This window comes from Hyperoodon ampullatus (assembly GCF_949752795.1).
Source record: "Hyperoodon ampullatus genome assembly, chromosome: 6".
NCBI classification, from domain to species: Eukaryota; Metazoa; Chordata; class Mammalia; order Artiodactyla; family Ziphiidae; genus Hyperoodon; species Hyperoodon ampullatus.
The window spans coordinates 45416879-45434815 of NC_136919.1; the positions used below are offsets into that span (position 1 = coordinate 45416879).

Below are 17937 nucleotides of genomic sequence, written 5' to 3' on the forward strand. Positions count from 1 at the left end.
AGGCACAGCCAGGCACAGCAAGAGGGAAAGGAGAGCTGCTGTGTCCCTGTCAGCAAGAGGTTCCTGTGTTTTCACACAGCAGAACACAGGCACATTCACGCGTGGACTCCCCAGGCACAGTCAACAAAGACACTCCCTTGAACACATGCAGACACATATCAAAAATCAAAAAGCAGACACATACTCGTGCTCCCACTCTTTTCACTCCCCAGCAAATATTTCCTTAGGGCACAGCTGTCTGTGTTTTAAGGGGAAGAGGGCCCCATGTTGGGGGATATAAAGAAAAGCCAGAGTCCAGTTTCCCCCTCCCCTGGACGTTCCAGCCATTTCTCACCTCCCCCTCTACTCTTCAGGCCCCAGCACCAGGAAATGCCTTTGGTCCCTTGGTGCCAGAAACACAAGACCCACACTTACCCTCAGACACACACTCTCAGACACAGCCTCTCACAGTTACACCGATACACTCAGACATCCTCACCCAGACTCAGACACTTAAACATTTACACATACCAAGACACACACACAGACACACATCTCCCTCTTCCTTGTACAGCCACACACACACACTTAGCACTCCGCCCTGGGATGGGGGGTCACAGCACTCTCTAAAAGCAACTCCTCATCATAGTGTAAGCCCCCTCTTCCAGGGAGCTCTTAGCACGGCAGATCCCCCATCTCATCACCATTTCAGGCCCCCAGGTAGCCAAAGAGACAAAGGTGAACAGGGGAGTCAGGCACAGGGGCACAGAGAGAGACAGAGATGCAGAGAATATGAGAGGCAGGACTAAAAAGCAGATACACAGAGATACCTGGGGAGACGAAAGTGTGAAGACACACAGAGCACTAGCTCTAGGAAGACAGTAATAGAGAGAGAAAAAGAAATATAAGGAAACTGAGTCAGACAGGGAGACAGAAAATAAGGAGCAGTGGACCAGTGACAAGGATTCTCAAGCACTAAAAGAAGGAGGGAGAGCCAAGTGTGCTGGGGATGGTCTGCTTACCCTGGCCACTAAGTAGAAAGGTCAGTCCCATTGGCTACTGAAGTGGGTCCCCGAAATGCAAACCCAGCTCCACTCCTCCACAGTCTAACAGTTAGGACACAGGACACACGCCGAGTGCAAGTCTCATCCTTCCTCTGCCATGCTTAAGTCACACACTGGCACACGCAAACCCAGCCATCCACTCTCACACTGGCAGACACAGTGTCAAACTCCGCAGAGACCTTCCCAAAACACATTCCCTGATGTGGTCACAGGCCCTCTCACACACACACACAAACACACGACCCGGTCTCTGCCCCCAAACTGCACACTGACACACACACATAATCCCACACAGGCACAGCCACATGCAGACTCAGCCACAGCACAGCGACACCCGCAGTCACACTAGCTGACAGTTTCACCAAGCGACACTTGCGAAGTTTCGCACACTGACAGCGTCACACACAGCCTTGCAGTCTCTCTCTCTCTCTCTCTCCCTCTCTCTCACACACACACACACACACACACACACACACACACACACACACACACACGTACTGACAGTCCGTCAGTCACTCCGGGCCCTTCAAATCCCACATCCCCAGGCCCCGCCCTCTCCTCCGCGGTCCCATCAGGCCTCACCTTCTGCGGCTCCCGCCGCCAGCGCCCTCCGCCCTCGCCCTCTGCCCCGGCCTCTACTCCCTGCCGCCCTGGGCCCCACGCCCCGCCCAGGCACCAATGGAAGGAGAGGGGTGAAATAGAGGGGGCTCGACCCATTGGAGCCTCCAACTGCCAATCACCCCCATACCCACCTCTGCCGGACACTTCCTGTCCCGTCCGGGACTGAGGAGGCTGCCGGAGACCGAGTCTGGAGCTGGGTTCTTGGGTCCTGGCCTGAAAGCCTCTCCTCCTGGGACAGCAGGACCAGAGCTCTCAGGCCCCACCCCGTCCACCCCCGAGCTGTCCTCAAACAAAGCCCCAAGTTCAGTGGCTTAGGAGCTACTGGGCAGGTGACCAGAGAAGCTGAAGGTGCCCCTGTCTCCAGATAAGGAAGGAGGTAGACTGGTTGTAAGGCAGTGGGTCTCAAACGTCGCTGGACACTGTAGTTTTAAAACTGTCAAGCCACACTCCAATTAAATCAGTACTGTTTAAAACTCCCCAGATGATTCCAAAATGCAGGCAAATAAAAGGTGTAGGATCGGTGTGTGTGTGTGTGTGTGTGTGTAGCTATGTATGTCACCCATCCAGGGTTCCACTCCCCAGCCAATGGGGGCTCAAGGGAAATGTGTACCACATTTGTCTGAGCTTCTTCCAAACCAGGGTTAACACTCCAAGTTGACCCTTCCCCTCAGGGTCTCTAGGAAGAAAGAATCCTGGACGGGAAGGCAGGCAGCCAAGGTTCTCCTGGGTCAGATCATCACTGTCCAGCCTTGTGTGATTTCCCCTCCCAGAGACTCAATTCCCTCGAGAAGAATGGAGACAAAAAGTGTTCTGGCCATTCCCGCATTACTCAGAAGCTCCTGTCCTCACCTAAAAGTTTGGAGGACCCTAGGTGGCATCATGTCTCCTGCGTTGTATGACTTGTTATTCCCACAGTTACAGTCTTGCCAGGGAAACAGCTCCAGAGGGGAGGGGGTAGACCCAGGGTCACTCCAAAAACCATTCCCCTCCTACCATGGCCCTGAGGCTCCTAACTCTGTCACCCCTTCCCTGCCAGAGCGGTCTTCTGCCCTGTGCAATGAGTGGGGCACAGGGGCAACAGAGATGTACAGAGCCCGGGCATACATGCTGCACGTGGGAGTCTGGAAAGGCCAAGGACACAAAGCCACGTACACGTTCCCTACCCGCCTCTTCAGCCTCTGTGGGCTGGAGCAGAGCCAAGCTGCAGCCACTCACATAGCCAGGGTTCTGGCCAGGAGCCTAGGGTCTGGCCACTGACCAATGGGACAAGGATCCTGCTCACCCACTCCGACCAAACCTTCAGTGCCAGGCTTGGTGAGCTGACCCCCTAGGGATGGTAGTAAAGGGGGCTCTGGCCTTCCCAAAGCCTCAGCCAAAGACAAGAACAAAGGATTCTAAAACCATTTTAAACTGGGATGCCTTTGTTACTCTAGGAGTAAAAGCCAGACATGACACTGAGTATTAATTTTGTTCAGAGATTTGGGGCAAAGAGGTGGGGAGGTTGTGCCCTTAAGTTTTTGCACATCTGTTGGCAAAGAAAAGTTGTGGCTGGAGCTACACCTTCGGCCTTTAACCCCAGACCCCCAAGGATCAGAGTTCACACTCCTCTGGTGTTAGAATATGTGATTAAAGTTTGAGAAGCACAGTTTTATTGATCCCACATCTGCCCAAACCCTAGGCCCTAGTTCTCTCAGGCAGAAGGCCCTGTGGTCAGTGTGGTCAGGCGATGGTTGCTGTCTCCCTGTCCTTCTGCCCCAGGCGGTAATGAACCTCAGGAAGCGCCCTTAGTCTCTCTGCAGCCTGGAAGGGGGAAAGGGGATAATCAGAGAGGGTAAGGGCTGCCCAGAATGGTGAGTGCTAGGAGACGCTAGACACTGGGGGAGAGCATGTGGGGTGGGGAGGCTGGTGAGAACGACCACTGGAATAGCCACAGGATGAAGGAGTCGGCTCCTGAGTCCCTAGGAATACCCAGGTTGTGGGGATTCTCAGGGTCATGATTGTTGGGATCCCTTGAGGAAATAGGAGGGAAAAGGGGACCCAAGGACCCAGGGTGCTCCAAGTCCAGACCTGCTCAGGGGTGAGGTCCCTCTGGGCCTGGGCAAGCATTTCATAGCCAACCATGAACTTCCGGACTGTGGCAGAGCGCAGGAGTGGAGGATAATAATGAGCATGTAGCTGCCAGTGGTCCCAGTTGGCTCCAGCCTCTGATCCCATGGGAGCCCCTGGCGGGAAGAAGGCAGAGATAGTTGGGAAGGGTCCTTTCTTAGTTCTTCAGCCTAGCTCTTACCCCCAGACCATAGCAGGTACCTGAAAACTACATCTTCCAGCATTCCCTGCCAGAGAGGAGAGAAGGCACTGGAAAGCCCACGGGGAGACATAGTTTCACCACGTTCACTTCTCCACCCTCAGTCCCAGCATCCCTGCTCTGAACACTTCCCCAGCAAGTGTTCCAAGGCCTGCTGGGAGTTGCAGTCCACTAAGCTGGGACCCAGGAGCCCAGAAATGGTGTTGGGGTTAGATATGGGTACTCAAAAAGCCTCACCATGCCAGCCCATGGAGTAGGGAAAGGATGTCTCAAATAGGTTGTCATACTTGGTCAAGAGCTTCTTCATGATGGAGGCTAGATCTGGAATCAGAGCCTGACTCTCAGTCTGGGGCCCAGATGCTGGCCCCACCAGAACCATCCCCATCCAAAGCCTGGCTCCAGGGTCCCAGCTGGGAGACTCACCGTCACGCTCAGCCGGGGTCAGCTCAGGCAGCCGCCGCACATGCCGACGGGGCAGCAGTAGTGTCTGGAAGGGCCACACTGCCCAGAAGGGGACCAGCACTAACCAGTGCTCACTGGTTAGGACCAGACGGTCCTAGGCCGACCAAATGGAGATGAGGTCATCAAGGCGGGTGTGAGGGGGGTCAGCAAATAGGCAAGGGAAGGAGAAGAAAAAACGTACCCAGAAACCGATGGTTTCTCACCACTCCACCACTACCACCCTAGTCTAAGCCATCATCATCTTTTCTTTAGCTTATTGCTACGTCCTCCTAGCAAGTCTCCCTGCTACTTCCCTTCTACCCTCCTCCTTCACACACCTCTCCTTTTTGGGGTGAGGTTACGGGCTTCTTGGGGACACAAGATCCAGCTTTCTCCCACCTTCCTGAGCAGCTCTTGGCGGCTGTACTCCATTAGCAGGGGCTCTCCGTGCTGACTCTGATAGGCCCGCTGAGATCGCTCCTCACGCTGGGCAACATCTGGCAGGAAACTGCTGGCCCACACCTGTCAAGGGGGAGGAGAAGAGCAGACAGATCCCTCACCTCCAAGCCTCCACATCACTAGCATACCTCCTCTGTTTTCCCTTACTCCAGTTCCCCACCCCACACTGTCTTGGACTCAGCCCAGATATCCACTGAAGCCCCTGACACACATACCTGGCAATGGGGATGGGGGTTGGAACAGCCCATCATGGCTCCTTTGTTTTCAAAGATCTATGAAGTAGGGGTAGGGAGCTTTATAGCCAAAAGGACAGCAAGTCAACCCCTCCGAACCACAACCTGTGGAAATAAAAATGCCACTTCCCAAAAGCAAACTGCACCACCCCCTCCCTGCCCATCTAGGGGAGAGGGCGACCTCACAGACCTGCACCCAAGGGTACTGGGTACCCAGCTCCTCTGTCACTGAGGCCCATGCATCAACGACAGCTCGGATCTCAGGGACTGACATGAGTGGCAGTGTCACATCCGACCAGGGGTGGAAGCACATAACCTTACTAGGTGGTGAAGAAGGGAGAAATGACAGAGATACAGGGCTCGTTGTGCTGGGGGCAGGGCCCAACCCCAGTGCTCAATCCAGGCCCCGGGTTGAAGGGTGTAAGAGTGGAAATTCATAGTTACCAAACTCCTCGAGCAGCCTCTGCTTGGAAAAGGGGGTGATCACTGGGTCCTAAGATAAAGGGGTATCACTCTCTGCAACAGAAGTCCCCCAACAAGGTCCAGCCTCCTTTCTCCCCAACAGCAGCTAGATCCAAGTTACCTGGACTAGGGGCATCAGGCTGCAGAGCTGGGAAGTCATTGTCAAACAGGAAGGTGCCTTCATAGTGGGGATTCACCTACAGACAAGGATGGGCTAGAAGCATTTGCTGGCCCATACTACCAGTCATCTGATGGGCTTCAAGGTTACAAGGCGGGAAGAAGGCCACTCTGAGGTCAAAAAGACTTGGTGGGATATGACCCAGAGGTCCACTCCCCTGTGGGGTGAAGGGCTAGGGTCCACTCCCCTGTAGGGTGAAGAGAAGCTCTAAGGGCAGTGGATGGGGAACTACTCCCACCGGGCCCAGCCTGCAGATGTAGGATCTAAAGACTTACCTCTCCATTGGCCCGTGTGGCCCCCGGACACAGAGGGTTGTGGGGGTCATGGCGGGGTACTGTCGTCAGAAGCGGGGGTTCTACCTGCCCCTGCCAGGGCCGCTTCATGCGGTGCGCTGACACCAGCACCCACTCATCTTGTAGCGGGTTGTAGCGGATATGCTGATGCTCTGGGGGCAGACCGTCAAGATCAGTCACAAAGCCCTACGCCCCTTTCTCCCCTGGGTCTTACCCACCAGCAGGCCCAAGCTCGGATGCACCCTCTTGTCCCCACCCTACTCAGGAGCTAAAGGCCAGAGCTTGGGCGTTCCCAGCGCCAATCAGCCTGCAGCCCCAACACCGGCGTGTCCCTTCGCCGCGCGTGCCTGGAGGGGTGGGCGCGCCGACCTGCGGGGAGGGACGACAACTTCCTAAGGAAGGGGAGGGCTCAGCTTCGCGTCCCAGCGAGTCCCGGCCGCCCTGCGGTTACCGCTCGCCCGGAAGGTTGTGGCCATGGCGTCCGCCTCCGACGCCTGCCGGCGCTGCTCAGGACACGCTCCCCTGCGCAACGGGAGACCACCGGGTGGAGATACTTTTCGGCAACTTCTGTCTGCTCACCTCGCCCCCACCGCCTAGTCGGCCCGACCCCGCCCCGCCCTCGCTGATTGGACAGCCGCCAGCACGTGACTGTCTGAGGGCCGGCCCGGCCACCTGGGGGCGGAGTTCAGGACTGCGTACAGCTACAGGGGGCGACTTTGATGATCCTACTTTAGGGCCAAAGCCACTAACTACCCTGGAAGAACCTCTGTGAAACCTGCTTACTACAGATCCCTCGGCTCCAGGATGCTTACAAGAGCTACTTGCTTTCTTAAAGTCATTCATTTGGTCATTCATTCAGCAAATACTTACTATCTACCACCACGTGCCAGGCCCCTAGGCTCCACATGGCGCAAAGGGATGTCCCTGTGTGCACGAGTCAGGCATAGTCTCAGCCCTCCTAGAGCTTACATTCTAGGGTAAGTCAGGGTATAACCCTGGATCCACAGTCACCTCACTCACCTGCTTGGTGGCTCTGGCAGAGGAAAGGCAAGGGGGTGGGGGTGAGGGGCTGTGGGGCTTGATCTGCTTCAGCTAAACCTTGGCTTCAGGTACTATCTGGAGGAGTGGGTACCTCACCGTAACCATGCTCTAGCCCCACCAGGCAGCAGAAACGGGTTTGGGAAAAAAGGGCTAAGTAATCATATTCTCTCTCTCTCATATGCACACACACACAAAACACAAGAAGTGGTCAGGGTAAGAGGGCTATAAGAAATCTGAAAATGTGGGGAGGACAGGACTATCAGTAGCTCCAACCACCATCTGGGTGGGGTCAGAGGTGTTTCCTTTGCACACCCCTGTCCCTCCTCGAGCTTTTCCTTGGAACAAACCAGTTGGCTAACACTAGGATAAACTTCAAATTAATTCCTCCCCGACACTTTATAGAGCCATCTAAATATTGTCTGAACCTCCTCCCCATTTCACAGCGGAGAACCGAGGCCTCAAGATCACCCAAAGGATAAGTGGCCAAGCTGAGATTTGAACCCAAGTTTCCAAGCTCTTCCTGATGCTTTGAAATGCCTCTGAGACTTCAGTGAGTTTTTGTTTGTTTGTTTGTTTGTTTCTTGGCCATGCCGTATGCAGGATCTCAGTTCCCCGACCAGGGATTGAACCTGGGTCATAGCAGTGAGAACCCAGAATCCTAACCACTAGGCCACCAGGAAACTCCCTCAGTGAGCCTTAAGATAGAAACCTAGTGAGCTAGGAGCTGGGCAGTAGCAGTGAGGTCCCTTCCCCCAAACCAGGCCAGGAGAAGCCAGGTGTTTTGCTGAGCTCAGATGTAAAAACTGGGTCATAGGTCATTTACCTTATCTCTGCCCAGGGGCCTCAGACTGGAATCTAAAGAGGCCACTAGGTAGAGGGCAGGGAGCAGGGAGCTGAGAAACCAGAGTTTTACCTGTCCCACTGGCTGTACGTGTAATAGGGATGTAAGGGGGTTAAAAGATACACTTTTTGTGGAAAGGGAATGTTGCCTTGCTATTCCAGTGAACAACAAATTTTGCTACAGCATCAGCCCCTGCAGCTGCCCCCACAACGGTGGTGCGCCCTGAGGGGAATTCAGGATGGAGAAAAACAAGAAGCATTATCAGCTTTTTTTTTTTTTTTAACTATTTGCTTATTTACTTTTGTAAATGCTTTTTTTTTTTCTTTTTTCTTTTTTGGCCGCATTGTGCGGCATGTGGGATCCTAATCCCCTGACCAGGCTTCCAACCTGCGCCCCCTGTATTGGGAGCGTGGAGTCTTAACCACTGGACCGCCAGGGAAGTCCCAGCATTATGTGCTTTGGTTACTGGTTTCTGTCTGACTTACTTCACTTAGTATGATAATCTCTAGGTCCATCCATATTGCTGCAAATGACATTCTTTCATTCTTTTTTATGGCTGAGTAATATTCCATTGTATATATGTACCACATCTTCTTTATCCATTCATCTGTCGATGGACATTTAGGTGGCTTCCATGTCCTGGCAATTGTAAGTAGTGCTGCAATGAACATAGTGGTACATGTCTCTTTTTGAACTATGGTTTTCTCAGGGTATATGCCTAGTAGTGGGATTGCTGGGTCATGTGGTAGTTCTGTTTTTAGTTTTTTAAGGAACCTCCATACTGTCCTCCGTAGTGGCTATATCAATTTACATTCCCACCAACGGTGCAGGAGGGTTCCCTTTTCTCCACACCCTCTCTAGCATTTATTGTTTGTAGATTTTTTGATCATGGCTGTTATGACTGGTGTGAGGTGATACCTCACTGTGGTTTTGGGCTGCATTTCTCTAATAATTAGCCTCTTTTTTTTTTTTTTTTTTTTTTGCGGTACGTGGGCCTCTCACTGCTGTGGCCTCTCCTGTTGCGGAGCAAGGCTCCGGACGCGCAGGCTCATTGGTCATGGCTCACTGGCCCAGCCGCTCTGCGGCATGCAGGATCTTCCCGGACCGGGGCACGAACCCGTGTCCCCTGCATCGGCAGGCAGACTCTCAACCACTGCGCCACCAGGGAAGCCCACCTTTCTCTTTTTTAAAACGATGTGTCCTTATCTTTGACAAAGGAGGCAAGAATATACAATGGAGAAAAGACAGCCTCTTCAATAAGTGGAGCTGGGAAAACTGGACAGCTACACGTAAAATAATGAAATTAGAACACTCCCTAACACCATACACAAAAATAAACTCAGAATGGATTAAAGACCTAAATGTAAGGCCAGACACTATCAAACTCTTAGAGGAAAACATAGGCAGAACACTCTTTGACATAAATCACAGCAAAATCTTTTTTGACCCACCTCCTAGAGTAATGGAAATAAAATAAAAAATAAACAAGTTGGACCTAATGAAACTTAAAAGCTTTTGCACAGCAAAGGAAACCATAAACAAGACGAAAAGACAACCCTCAGAATGGGAGAAAATATTTGCAAACAAAGCAACTGACAAAGGATTAATCTCCAAAATATACAAGCAGCTCATGCAGCTAAATATCAAAAAAACAAACAACCCAATCCAAAAATGGGCAGAAGACCTAAATAGACACTTCTCCAAAGAAGACATATAGATTGCCAACAAACACATGAAAAGATGCTCAACACCACTAATCATTAGAGAAATGCAAATCAAAACCACAATGAGGTATCTCCTCACACCAGTCAGAACGGCCATCATCAAAAAATCTACAAACAATAAACGCTGGAGAGGATGTGGAGAAAAGGGAACCCTCCTGCACTGCTGGTGGGAATGTAAATTGATACAGCCACTATGGAAAACAGTATGGAGGTTCCTTAAAAAACTAAAAATAGAACTACCACATGACCCAGCAATCCCACTACTGGGCATATACCCTGAGAAAACCATAATTCAAAAAGAGACATGTACCAAAATGTTCATAGCAGCCCTATTTACAATAGCCCGGAGATGGAAACAACCTAAGTGTCCATCATCGGATGAATGGGTAAAGAAGATGTGGCACATATATACAATGGAATATTACTCAGCCATAAAAAGAAATGAAATTGAGCTATTTGTAATGAGGTGGATGGACCTAGAGTCTGTCATACAGAGTGAAGTAAGTCAGAAAGAGAAAGACAAATACTGTATGCTGACACATATATATGGAATTTAAGAAAAAAAAATGTCATGAAGAACATAGGGGTAAGACAGAAATAAAGACACAGACCTACTTGAGAATGGACTTGAGGATATGGGGAGGGGGAAGGGTAAGCTGTGACAAAGCGAAAGAGAGGCATGGATATATATACACTACCAAACGTAAGGTAGATAGATAGTGGGAAGCAGCCACAGAGCACAGGGAGATCAGCTGGGTGCTTTGTGACTGCCTGGAGGGGTGGGATGGGGAGGGTGGGAGGGAGGGAGATGCATGAGGGAAGGGATGTGGGAACAGATGTATATGTATGACTGATTCACTTTGTTATAAAGCAGAAACTAATAAAAAAAAAAAAAAGAAAACCATAATTCAAAAAGATACATGTACCACTATGTTCATTGCAGCACTATTTACAATTGCCAGGACATGGAAGCAACCTAAATGTCCATCGACAGATGAATGGATAAAGAAGATGTGGCACATACATATAATGGATTATTACTGAGCTATAAAAAGAAACAAAATTGAGTTATTTTTAGTGAGGTGGATGGACCTTGAGTCTGTCATACAGAGTGTAAGTCAGAAAGAGAAAAACAAATACCGTATGCTAACACATATATATGGAATCTAAAAAAAAGGGTTCTGAAGAGTCTAGAGGCAGGACAAGAATAAAGACACAGTTGTAGAGAACGAACTTGAGGACACAGGGCAGGACGGGGAAGCTGGGATGAAATGAGAGAGTAGCACTGACATATATACACTACCAAATGTAAAATGGATGGCTAGTGGGAAGCTGCTGCATAGCACAGGGAGATCAGCTCAATGTTTTGTGACGACCTAGAGGGGTGGGATAGGGAGGATGGGAGGGCGGCTCAAGAGGAAGGGGATATGAGGATATATGTATACTTATAGCTGCTTCACTTTGTTGTACAACAGAAACTAACACAACATTGTAAAGCAATTATACTCTAACAAAGATATTAAAAAACAAGAAAAATACAAAACAGTACAAAATAAATAAATAAAACAGCGTGTGCTGGAGAAGATTTCTGAAAGACCAGATAGGGGAGCTGCAGACCTAGACAGTCCCAGAGGACTCTGTCTGAAACAAGGGGGCAGAGACCAGATTTGCTAGTCCCTGCTACGCAGGGTTCTTAAAGAATGGTCAACTCAGGAGTGTCACAGAAGCCAGAGCCAATACAAAAACATGTTCCCTCAATCCTGCATTTTCCTCTAAATAATCCCTTTCTTATCATTCCCTTCTTGGTCAAATTTCTCAAAAATTAGTTCATCTTCCCAGCCTCTACTCTTACCCGCACAGTACACTATAACATGTCTTTTGCCCTGTAGTAGTCGGGGTAAATAATCTTAGCTGCTGTAACAAACAACCTCCAAACTCAGTGGCTTAGTACCATAGTCCATTGTGGGAGAGAGGGAGAGCTCTGTCCCATGCAGCATTCGGAATTCTCCACTACTTAATTGTATGTAACTGTATTAGATAAGACAAGAAAGTGAGTGTCAAGAATTTCACAGATTTTACGAGCCAGACCTGGAAATGGCATATGTCATTTCTGCCTATACTTCATTGGCCAGAACACAATCACATAGCCTCACCTAACTACAAAGTAGACTGGCTGCCCAAGAGCAAAAGGAATGGATTTGTGAATGTATAGCATAATCTCTGCTACATGCCCATACTGAGAAACCCAATGACCATTTCCAGTCATTTCATAGGACCACTCAATTATATTTGACTGTGTTGACCATTCCATCACTCTCATGTGTGAGGCTACACTCTTCCAGTTCTCTTCTGCTTTACGTTTTATTGATATAACTAACACATATGACACCACATGCCAGACACTAATTGCTTTGTAAATATTAACTCATTTAGTCTTCATCACAATAAAGGTATGTACTTTTATTCATCCCATTTTACAGATGAGAAAACTGAGTCACAAAGAGTTTAAGTAACTTGCCCAAGATCACACAACCAGTAGGTGGCAGGAGCCAGGCTTTTAACACAGTCAGTCCCGTCCAGAGTGTCTTTCTTATCACTGCACTCTGCTGCCTCTTTTCTCTTCTGTTTCTTTTCTGCTTCCCTTCCTTTTTCACTCCCCCCCCCCATCCCCGCCGCCGCCGATAACCTTCAGTTGGCTTACAAGGCCCTCCTCTCATATTTTGTACTTCAGAATAAAGAATGAATTGTTGGCCCCCCAGAAGACCCCACGCTGTGTCTCTCCTCGGTGCCTTTGCTCTTGGAGTGGGTCTCACTGGCTCACTGGAATGCCCTTCCCATCGCTCTTAAAGACACTGCGCAGGTGTCACCGCCTCCAAAAGCCGTCCATAACGTTCCCAAGTAGAAGAGCCTCCTTCCCACCTTCTGTGCTAGCAAAGGCGGGCCTTAACCATCACAAGTCCGGAAGGCTCTGCTTCCGGGTTGCCTGCTTCACCAGTCAGTGAGCCCAGGCGGGCCAGTCCATTCTGGGTCTCACCGCCATCCCCGCAACCCCAAGTATAACGGCTCTAGGCGAGAGCGTGCCTAGAGCTCCCAACGGCCGAAGCTAGGCGAGCTTGGCCCCGCCCCCTTGCCTGACGCGCGCGGCGCCGCCCCGCCCTTCGGCGCACCCGGCTCCCCGCTCCACGAGAGATAATGGTTCGACCCGAGAGGCGGTGCCCCGGTGCCCTGGCAGTTCCGATTGGCCAGTGACTGAACAGCTACATTTCTCGTACCCCCGCCACCGCCGTGGTACGGCTCGCCAACGGACACGGAGGCCGTGAGGGTCACAGCCTTAGGCCCCCCACGTCTCTCTGCGCGGCGCTAGGCCATGCCGCCCGCTGGGAGGCGGTGGACCCTGGGCCGGCGGTGGGCGTGGGCCGCGCTGCTCCTGGCGACCGCGGCTGTGCTGGCCCAGGTGGTCTGGGTCTGGCTGGGCACTCAGAACTTCATGTTCAAGCATGAAGAGATCGCGCAGCTGGCTCGGCAGTACGCCGGTGAGGCGGCGGGTGAGCGGGCGGGTGGAGGGCAGGGGGCTGGGGAGGGCCGGGTGTAGCTGGAGGTGCCGGGGGCACCATTCCCCAGTTCGTGACCGTTGCTGACCCTGACTTGGCTGTTCCTCTGCCCCCGCCAGGACTGGAGCACGAGATGGCCTTCTCTCGGCTGGTCGCGGAGCTGCGGCGCCTGCACCCAGGCCACGTGCTGCCCGACGACGAGCTGCAGTGGGTGTTCGTGAACGCGGGAGGCTGGATGGGCGCCATGTGCCTTCTGCACGCCTCCCTGTCGGAGTACGTGCTGCTCTTCGGCACCGCCCTGGGCTCTAGCGGCCACTCGGGTCAGTGCTGGCGGCGGGCCGGACTGGGAGGCTGGGGCTGTACAAGGGCCCATGCCCTCCTTCCTGATGTTCGGTCAGGCCATCGAGTGGTGCGGATACCCTGATATTCGTTGTCCATTTGATTGTCTCCCAGGGCGCTATCAGGTTGAGATCTCGGATACCATCATCTCTGGCACCTTCCACCGGTGGAGAGAGGGCACTACCGTAAGCGAAGTCTTCTACCCAGGTGGGTAAGGTGGCTCTGTTAGAGAGGTGGGTCTCTTCATTCTTGGGTGCCTATAGTTGGGGGAAAGAGCCATGGCATGGAAAGGGGGTGCGCTGAGAGGCCCTCCTCCTAGTTCCTTTGCCCTCTAGTTAAGCCCCAGGTGGTTGGTTGAGGCAGGGTTCAGGGTCTCTGTTGCCTTCCTCTGTCAAATGGAAACAAAACATAACAGCTTCCTGTTAACCACGTCTGGTTTTAATCATCCAGTATTCCAGCAGTTGTTGGAGAGACAGTTGGGTAATCAGAAATGCTCTTATGCCCCCAAAGACAAGGCAGACAGTTGTCTTCCCTCTTGCATATAATGAAACATTTGGACTTCTAAGTAAGTTTGAGGTTGAATGTTACAAGCATGGCAGGCATTGTAACTGAACAGCTACATTTCTCAGAAAGCCTGGCAAGTCTTATATTCACCTCTTCCTATCTAATAGGCCCAGCCCAAGTTTAGCTAAACTTCTGCCTGACATGAGTGAGGCTTGGGAGTGCAGACTTCCATGACTCCCAAACAACGGTGCAGGGCCAGGTGAGGCTTCCCCCAAGAGAGGACATGAGCCAGGTGATGCCACAGAGGAAAGTTTAAGAGTAGCCACCTTAGCCTCGTACCCTTGCAGATGGGCAGCCAGGCCAGTGAGGTAAGGCTTTTCCTTTCCTGAAGCTCCCTCTCCATTCCCTACCCCTGGAGAGCCCACAGGCTAGGGAGGTGGTGGCAATGGGAGGGCAGGGCCAGGCTCTTCATGTGGGTGCTCCCTGTCCCCCCAGGGGAGACAGTGGTGCACAGGCCTGGCGAGGCAACGGCTGTGAAGTGGGGGCCAAACACATGGATGGTGGAGTACGGCCGGGGTGTCATCCCATCTCTCCTGGCCTTCGCGCTGGCTGACACAATCTTCAGCACCCAGGACTTCCGCACCCTCTTCTATACTCTTCAAGTCTATGCCCGGGGCCTCCGGCTTGAACTCACCACCTACCTCTTTGGCCAGGATGCCTGACCAGCCAGGCCCGAAGGAGGACCTGTGGATGGACAGGAACGGGCAGGCCTGCACACATCCACTTGCTGGACCCCACGTGAAAAGACATGGACATACTCACAACATGCAGATACTGAATTCCTGGTGTATGAGCAGGGACACACATACATACAACCAAACATAGTCATGGGAACACATGGGACACACATTCAGATGCTGAATCCTGTTTGTACGGCAGCATTACGCGTTCACACCCATGCAGACAGGGAGCCCCACATATACCAAAGGGGCCAGTCATGTTCGAGCACATATCCCACAAGCTCGACTCACTAACTCAGGCCTTTCCAGAGCTTCTCTGCCCCTAGTCAGGGCTCTGGAGTTAGGGATGGGGGTGGCTATTACAAACTGCCTGGGTCTGACCCTTCAACCCAGCAGCCATTGGGGGGGATGAGGGAGCAGAGGAGCTGCCTGTGGAGGCTCTCTTCACCTGCAGCTGTGCTGCCCTTCCCCTTCATCTCCTTGTCCTCACCATATGCCTTACCCCATCCTGTTCCCCTGCTATGCAAGTACCCTCATGGCCTGTCCCCACCCCCGCAACCAAGTTAGCTGGAGAACCAGAAGAATGTGGCAAATGCTGAGGTCATACCTCCCTCCAGGGTATAATGGGGAGGCTGGCCTCAGCTGAGGGCCCAGTGCTGGGGTGAGGACCTAGACAGGTGGGCCCAGGTCCAAGGGGTTACCGCTGGCCTAGAGAAAGCCTTTTCTGCATGTACGTACACACACACTTATCACAGCTTCCAGACACTGCCTTTGCTGCATTCTCTGTCCATGTATCTGTGTCTGTCAATAAAGACCTGTTGAACAGTTTCATTTCTTTTTGTGTCTGAGCAGCAGTAGGACCTCTAACTCCTGGGGGCCTCAGGAAGGCCTCTCCCTTGCTGTGTGATTCAGTTTATGACAGCAGCTTTTTACTATATACTTTAGTGTTCCCAGGAATCACCTGGCAGGCTCGTCGACTCTACAGATTATTGTGCCCAATCCCCAGAGATCAGTTCTGGGCTGAGGCCTTGAGATCAGCATGTTTAATAAGATTCTCTCCACCAGGTTTGACACAATCTTCAGCACCCAGGACTTAAAGACACTGCGCAGGTGTCACCGCCTCCAAAAGCCGTCCATAACGTTCCCAAGTAGAAGAGCCTCCTTCCCACCTTCTGTGCTAGCAAAGGCGGGCCTTAACCATCACAAGTCCGGAAGGCTCTGCTTCCGGGTTGCCTGCTTCACCAGTCAGTGAGCCCAGGCGGGCCAGTCCATTCTGGGTCTCACCGCCATCCCCGCAACCCCAAGTATAACGGCTCTAGGCGAGAGCGTGCCTAGAGCTCCCAACGGCCGAAGCTAGGCGAGCTTGGCCCCGCCCCCTTGCCTGACGCGCGCGGCGCCGCCCCGCCCTTCGGCGCACCCGCTCCCCGCTCCACGAGAGATAATGGTTCGACCCGAGAGGCGGTGCCCCGGTGCCCTGGCAGTTCCGATTGGCCAGTGACTGAACAGCTACATTTCTCGTACCCCCGCCACCGCCGTGGTACGGCTCGCCAACGGACACGGAGGCTGTGAGGGTCACAGCCTTAGGCCCCCCACCTCTCTCTGCGCGGCGCTAGGCCATGCCGCCCGCTGGGAGGCGGTGGACCCTGGGCCGGCGGTGGGCGTGGGCCGCGCTGCTCCTGCGACCGCGGCTGTGCTGGCCCAGGTGGTCTGGGTCTGGCTGGGCACTCAGAGCTTCATCTTCAAGCATGAAGAGATCGCGCAGCTGGCTCGGCAGTACTTCAGAATAAAGAATGAATTGTTGGCCCCCCAGGAGACCCCACGCTGTGTCTCTCCTCGGTGCCTTTGCTCTTGGAGTGGGTCTCACTGGATCACTGGAATGCCCTTCCCATCGCTCTTAAAGACACTGCGCAAGGGTCACCGCCTCCAAAAGCCGTCCATAACGTTCCCAAGTAGAAGAGCCTCCTTCCCACCTTCTGTGCTAGCAAAGGCGGGCCTTAACCATCACAAGTCCGGAAGGCTCTGCTTCCGGGTTGCCTGCTTCACCAGTCAGTGAGCCCAGGCGGGCCAGTCCATTCTGGGTCTCACCGCCATCCCCGCAACCCCAAGTATAACGGCTCTAGGCGAGAGCGTGCCTAGAGCTCCCAACGGCTGAAGCTAGGCGAGCTTGGCCCCGCCCCCTTGCCTGACGCGCGCGGCGCCGCCCCGCCCTTCGGCGCACCCGGCTCCCCGCTCCACGAGAGATAATGGTTCGACCCGAGAGGCGGTGCCCCGGTGCCCTGGCAGTTCCGATTGGCCAGTGACTGAACAGCTACATTTCTCGTACCCCCGCCACCGCCGTGGTACGGCTCGCCAACGGACACGGAGGCTGTGAGGGTCACAGCCTTAGGCCCCCCACCTCTCTCTGCGCGGCGCTAGGCCATGCCGCCCGCTGGGAGGCGGTGGACCCTGGGCCGGCGGTGGGCGTGGGCCGCGCTGCTCCTGCGACCGCGGCTGTGCTGGCCCAGGTGGTCTGGGTCTGGCTGGGCACTCAGAGCTTCATCTTCAAGCATGAAGAGATCGCGCAGCTGGCTCGGCAGTACTTCAGAATAAAGAATGAATTGTTGGCCCCCCAGGAGACCCCACGCTGTGTCTCTCCTCGGTGCCTTTGCTCTTGGAGTGGGTCTCACTGGCTCACGGGAATGCCCTTCCCATCGCTCTTAAAGACACTGCGCAGGTGTCACCGCCTCCAAAAGCCGTCCATAACGTTCCCAAGTAGAAGAGCCTCCTTCCCACCTTCTGTGCTAGCAAAGGCGGGCCTTAACCATCACAAGTCCGGAAGGCTCTGCTTCCGGGTTGCCTGCTTCACCAGTCAGTGAGCCCAGGCGGGCCAGTCCATTCTGGGTCTCACCGCCATCCCCGCAACCCCAAGTATAACGGCTCTAGGCGAGAGCGTGCCTAGAGCTCCCAACGGCCGAAGCTAGGCGAGCTTGGCCCCGCCCCCTTGCCTGACGCGCGCGGCGCCGCCCCGCCCTTCGGCGCACCCGGCTCCCCGCTCCACGAGAGATAATGGTTCGACCCGAGAGGCGGTGCCCCGGTGCCCTGGCAGTTCCGATTGGCCAGTGACTGAACAGCTACATTTCTCGTACCCCCGCCACCGCCGTGGTACGGCTCGCCAACGGACAC

At 53.4% G+C, this 17937-nt stretch overlaps 2 protein-coding genes across 4 annotated transcripts; one reads left to right on the top strand and one right to left on the bottom strand.

The window, feature by feature from the left end:
• Positions 1–3300: 3300 nt before the first annotated feature.
• GALT (galactose-1-phosphate uridylyltransferase) lies at positions 3301–6550 on the bottom strand (the record flags this gene model as incomplete). Of its 3 annotated transcripts, none has more annotated exons than XM_079707098.1 (11): positions 3301–3464; positions 3732–3886; positions 4207–4290; positions 4393–4525; positions 4810–4932; positions 5085–5141; positions 5293–5422; positions 5547–5595; positions 5686–5761; positions 6018–6187; positions 6487–6550. In XM_079707098.1, the coding sequence occupies 11 exons, from the start codon at positions 6509–6511 to the stop codon at positions 3384–3386; spliced, it is 1083 nt and encodes a 360-aa protein (XP_079563224.1). In that variant the 3' UTR covers positions 3301–3383. The 3 variants fall into 3 exon arrangements, with proteins under 3 accessions (XP_079563224.1, XP_079563222.1, XP_079563223.1); XM_079707096.1 differs by having other exon boundaries at positions 6457–6511; XM_079707097.1 differs by lacking the exons at positions 5547–5595; positions 5686–5761; positions 6487–6550 and having other exon boundaries at positions 6018–6067.
• A 6458-nt stretch (positions 6551–13008) lies between these two features.
• Positions 13009–14861, top strand: SIGMAR1 (sigma non-opioid intracellular receptor 1; the record flags this gene model as incomplete). The annotated part of the gene is made up of 4 exons (XM_079706699.1): positions 13009–13174; positions 13312–13512; positions 13646–13738; positions 14531–14861. 4 exons carry the CDS (start codon positions 13009–13011, stop codon positions 14755–14757), a joined length of 687 nt encoding a protein of 228 aa, XP_079562825.1. The 3' UTR covers positions 14758–14861.
• Between the last annotated feature and the right edge of the window lie 3076 nt (positions 14862–17937).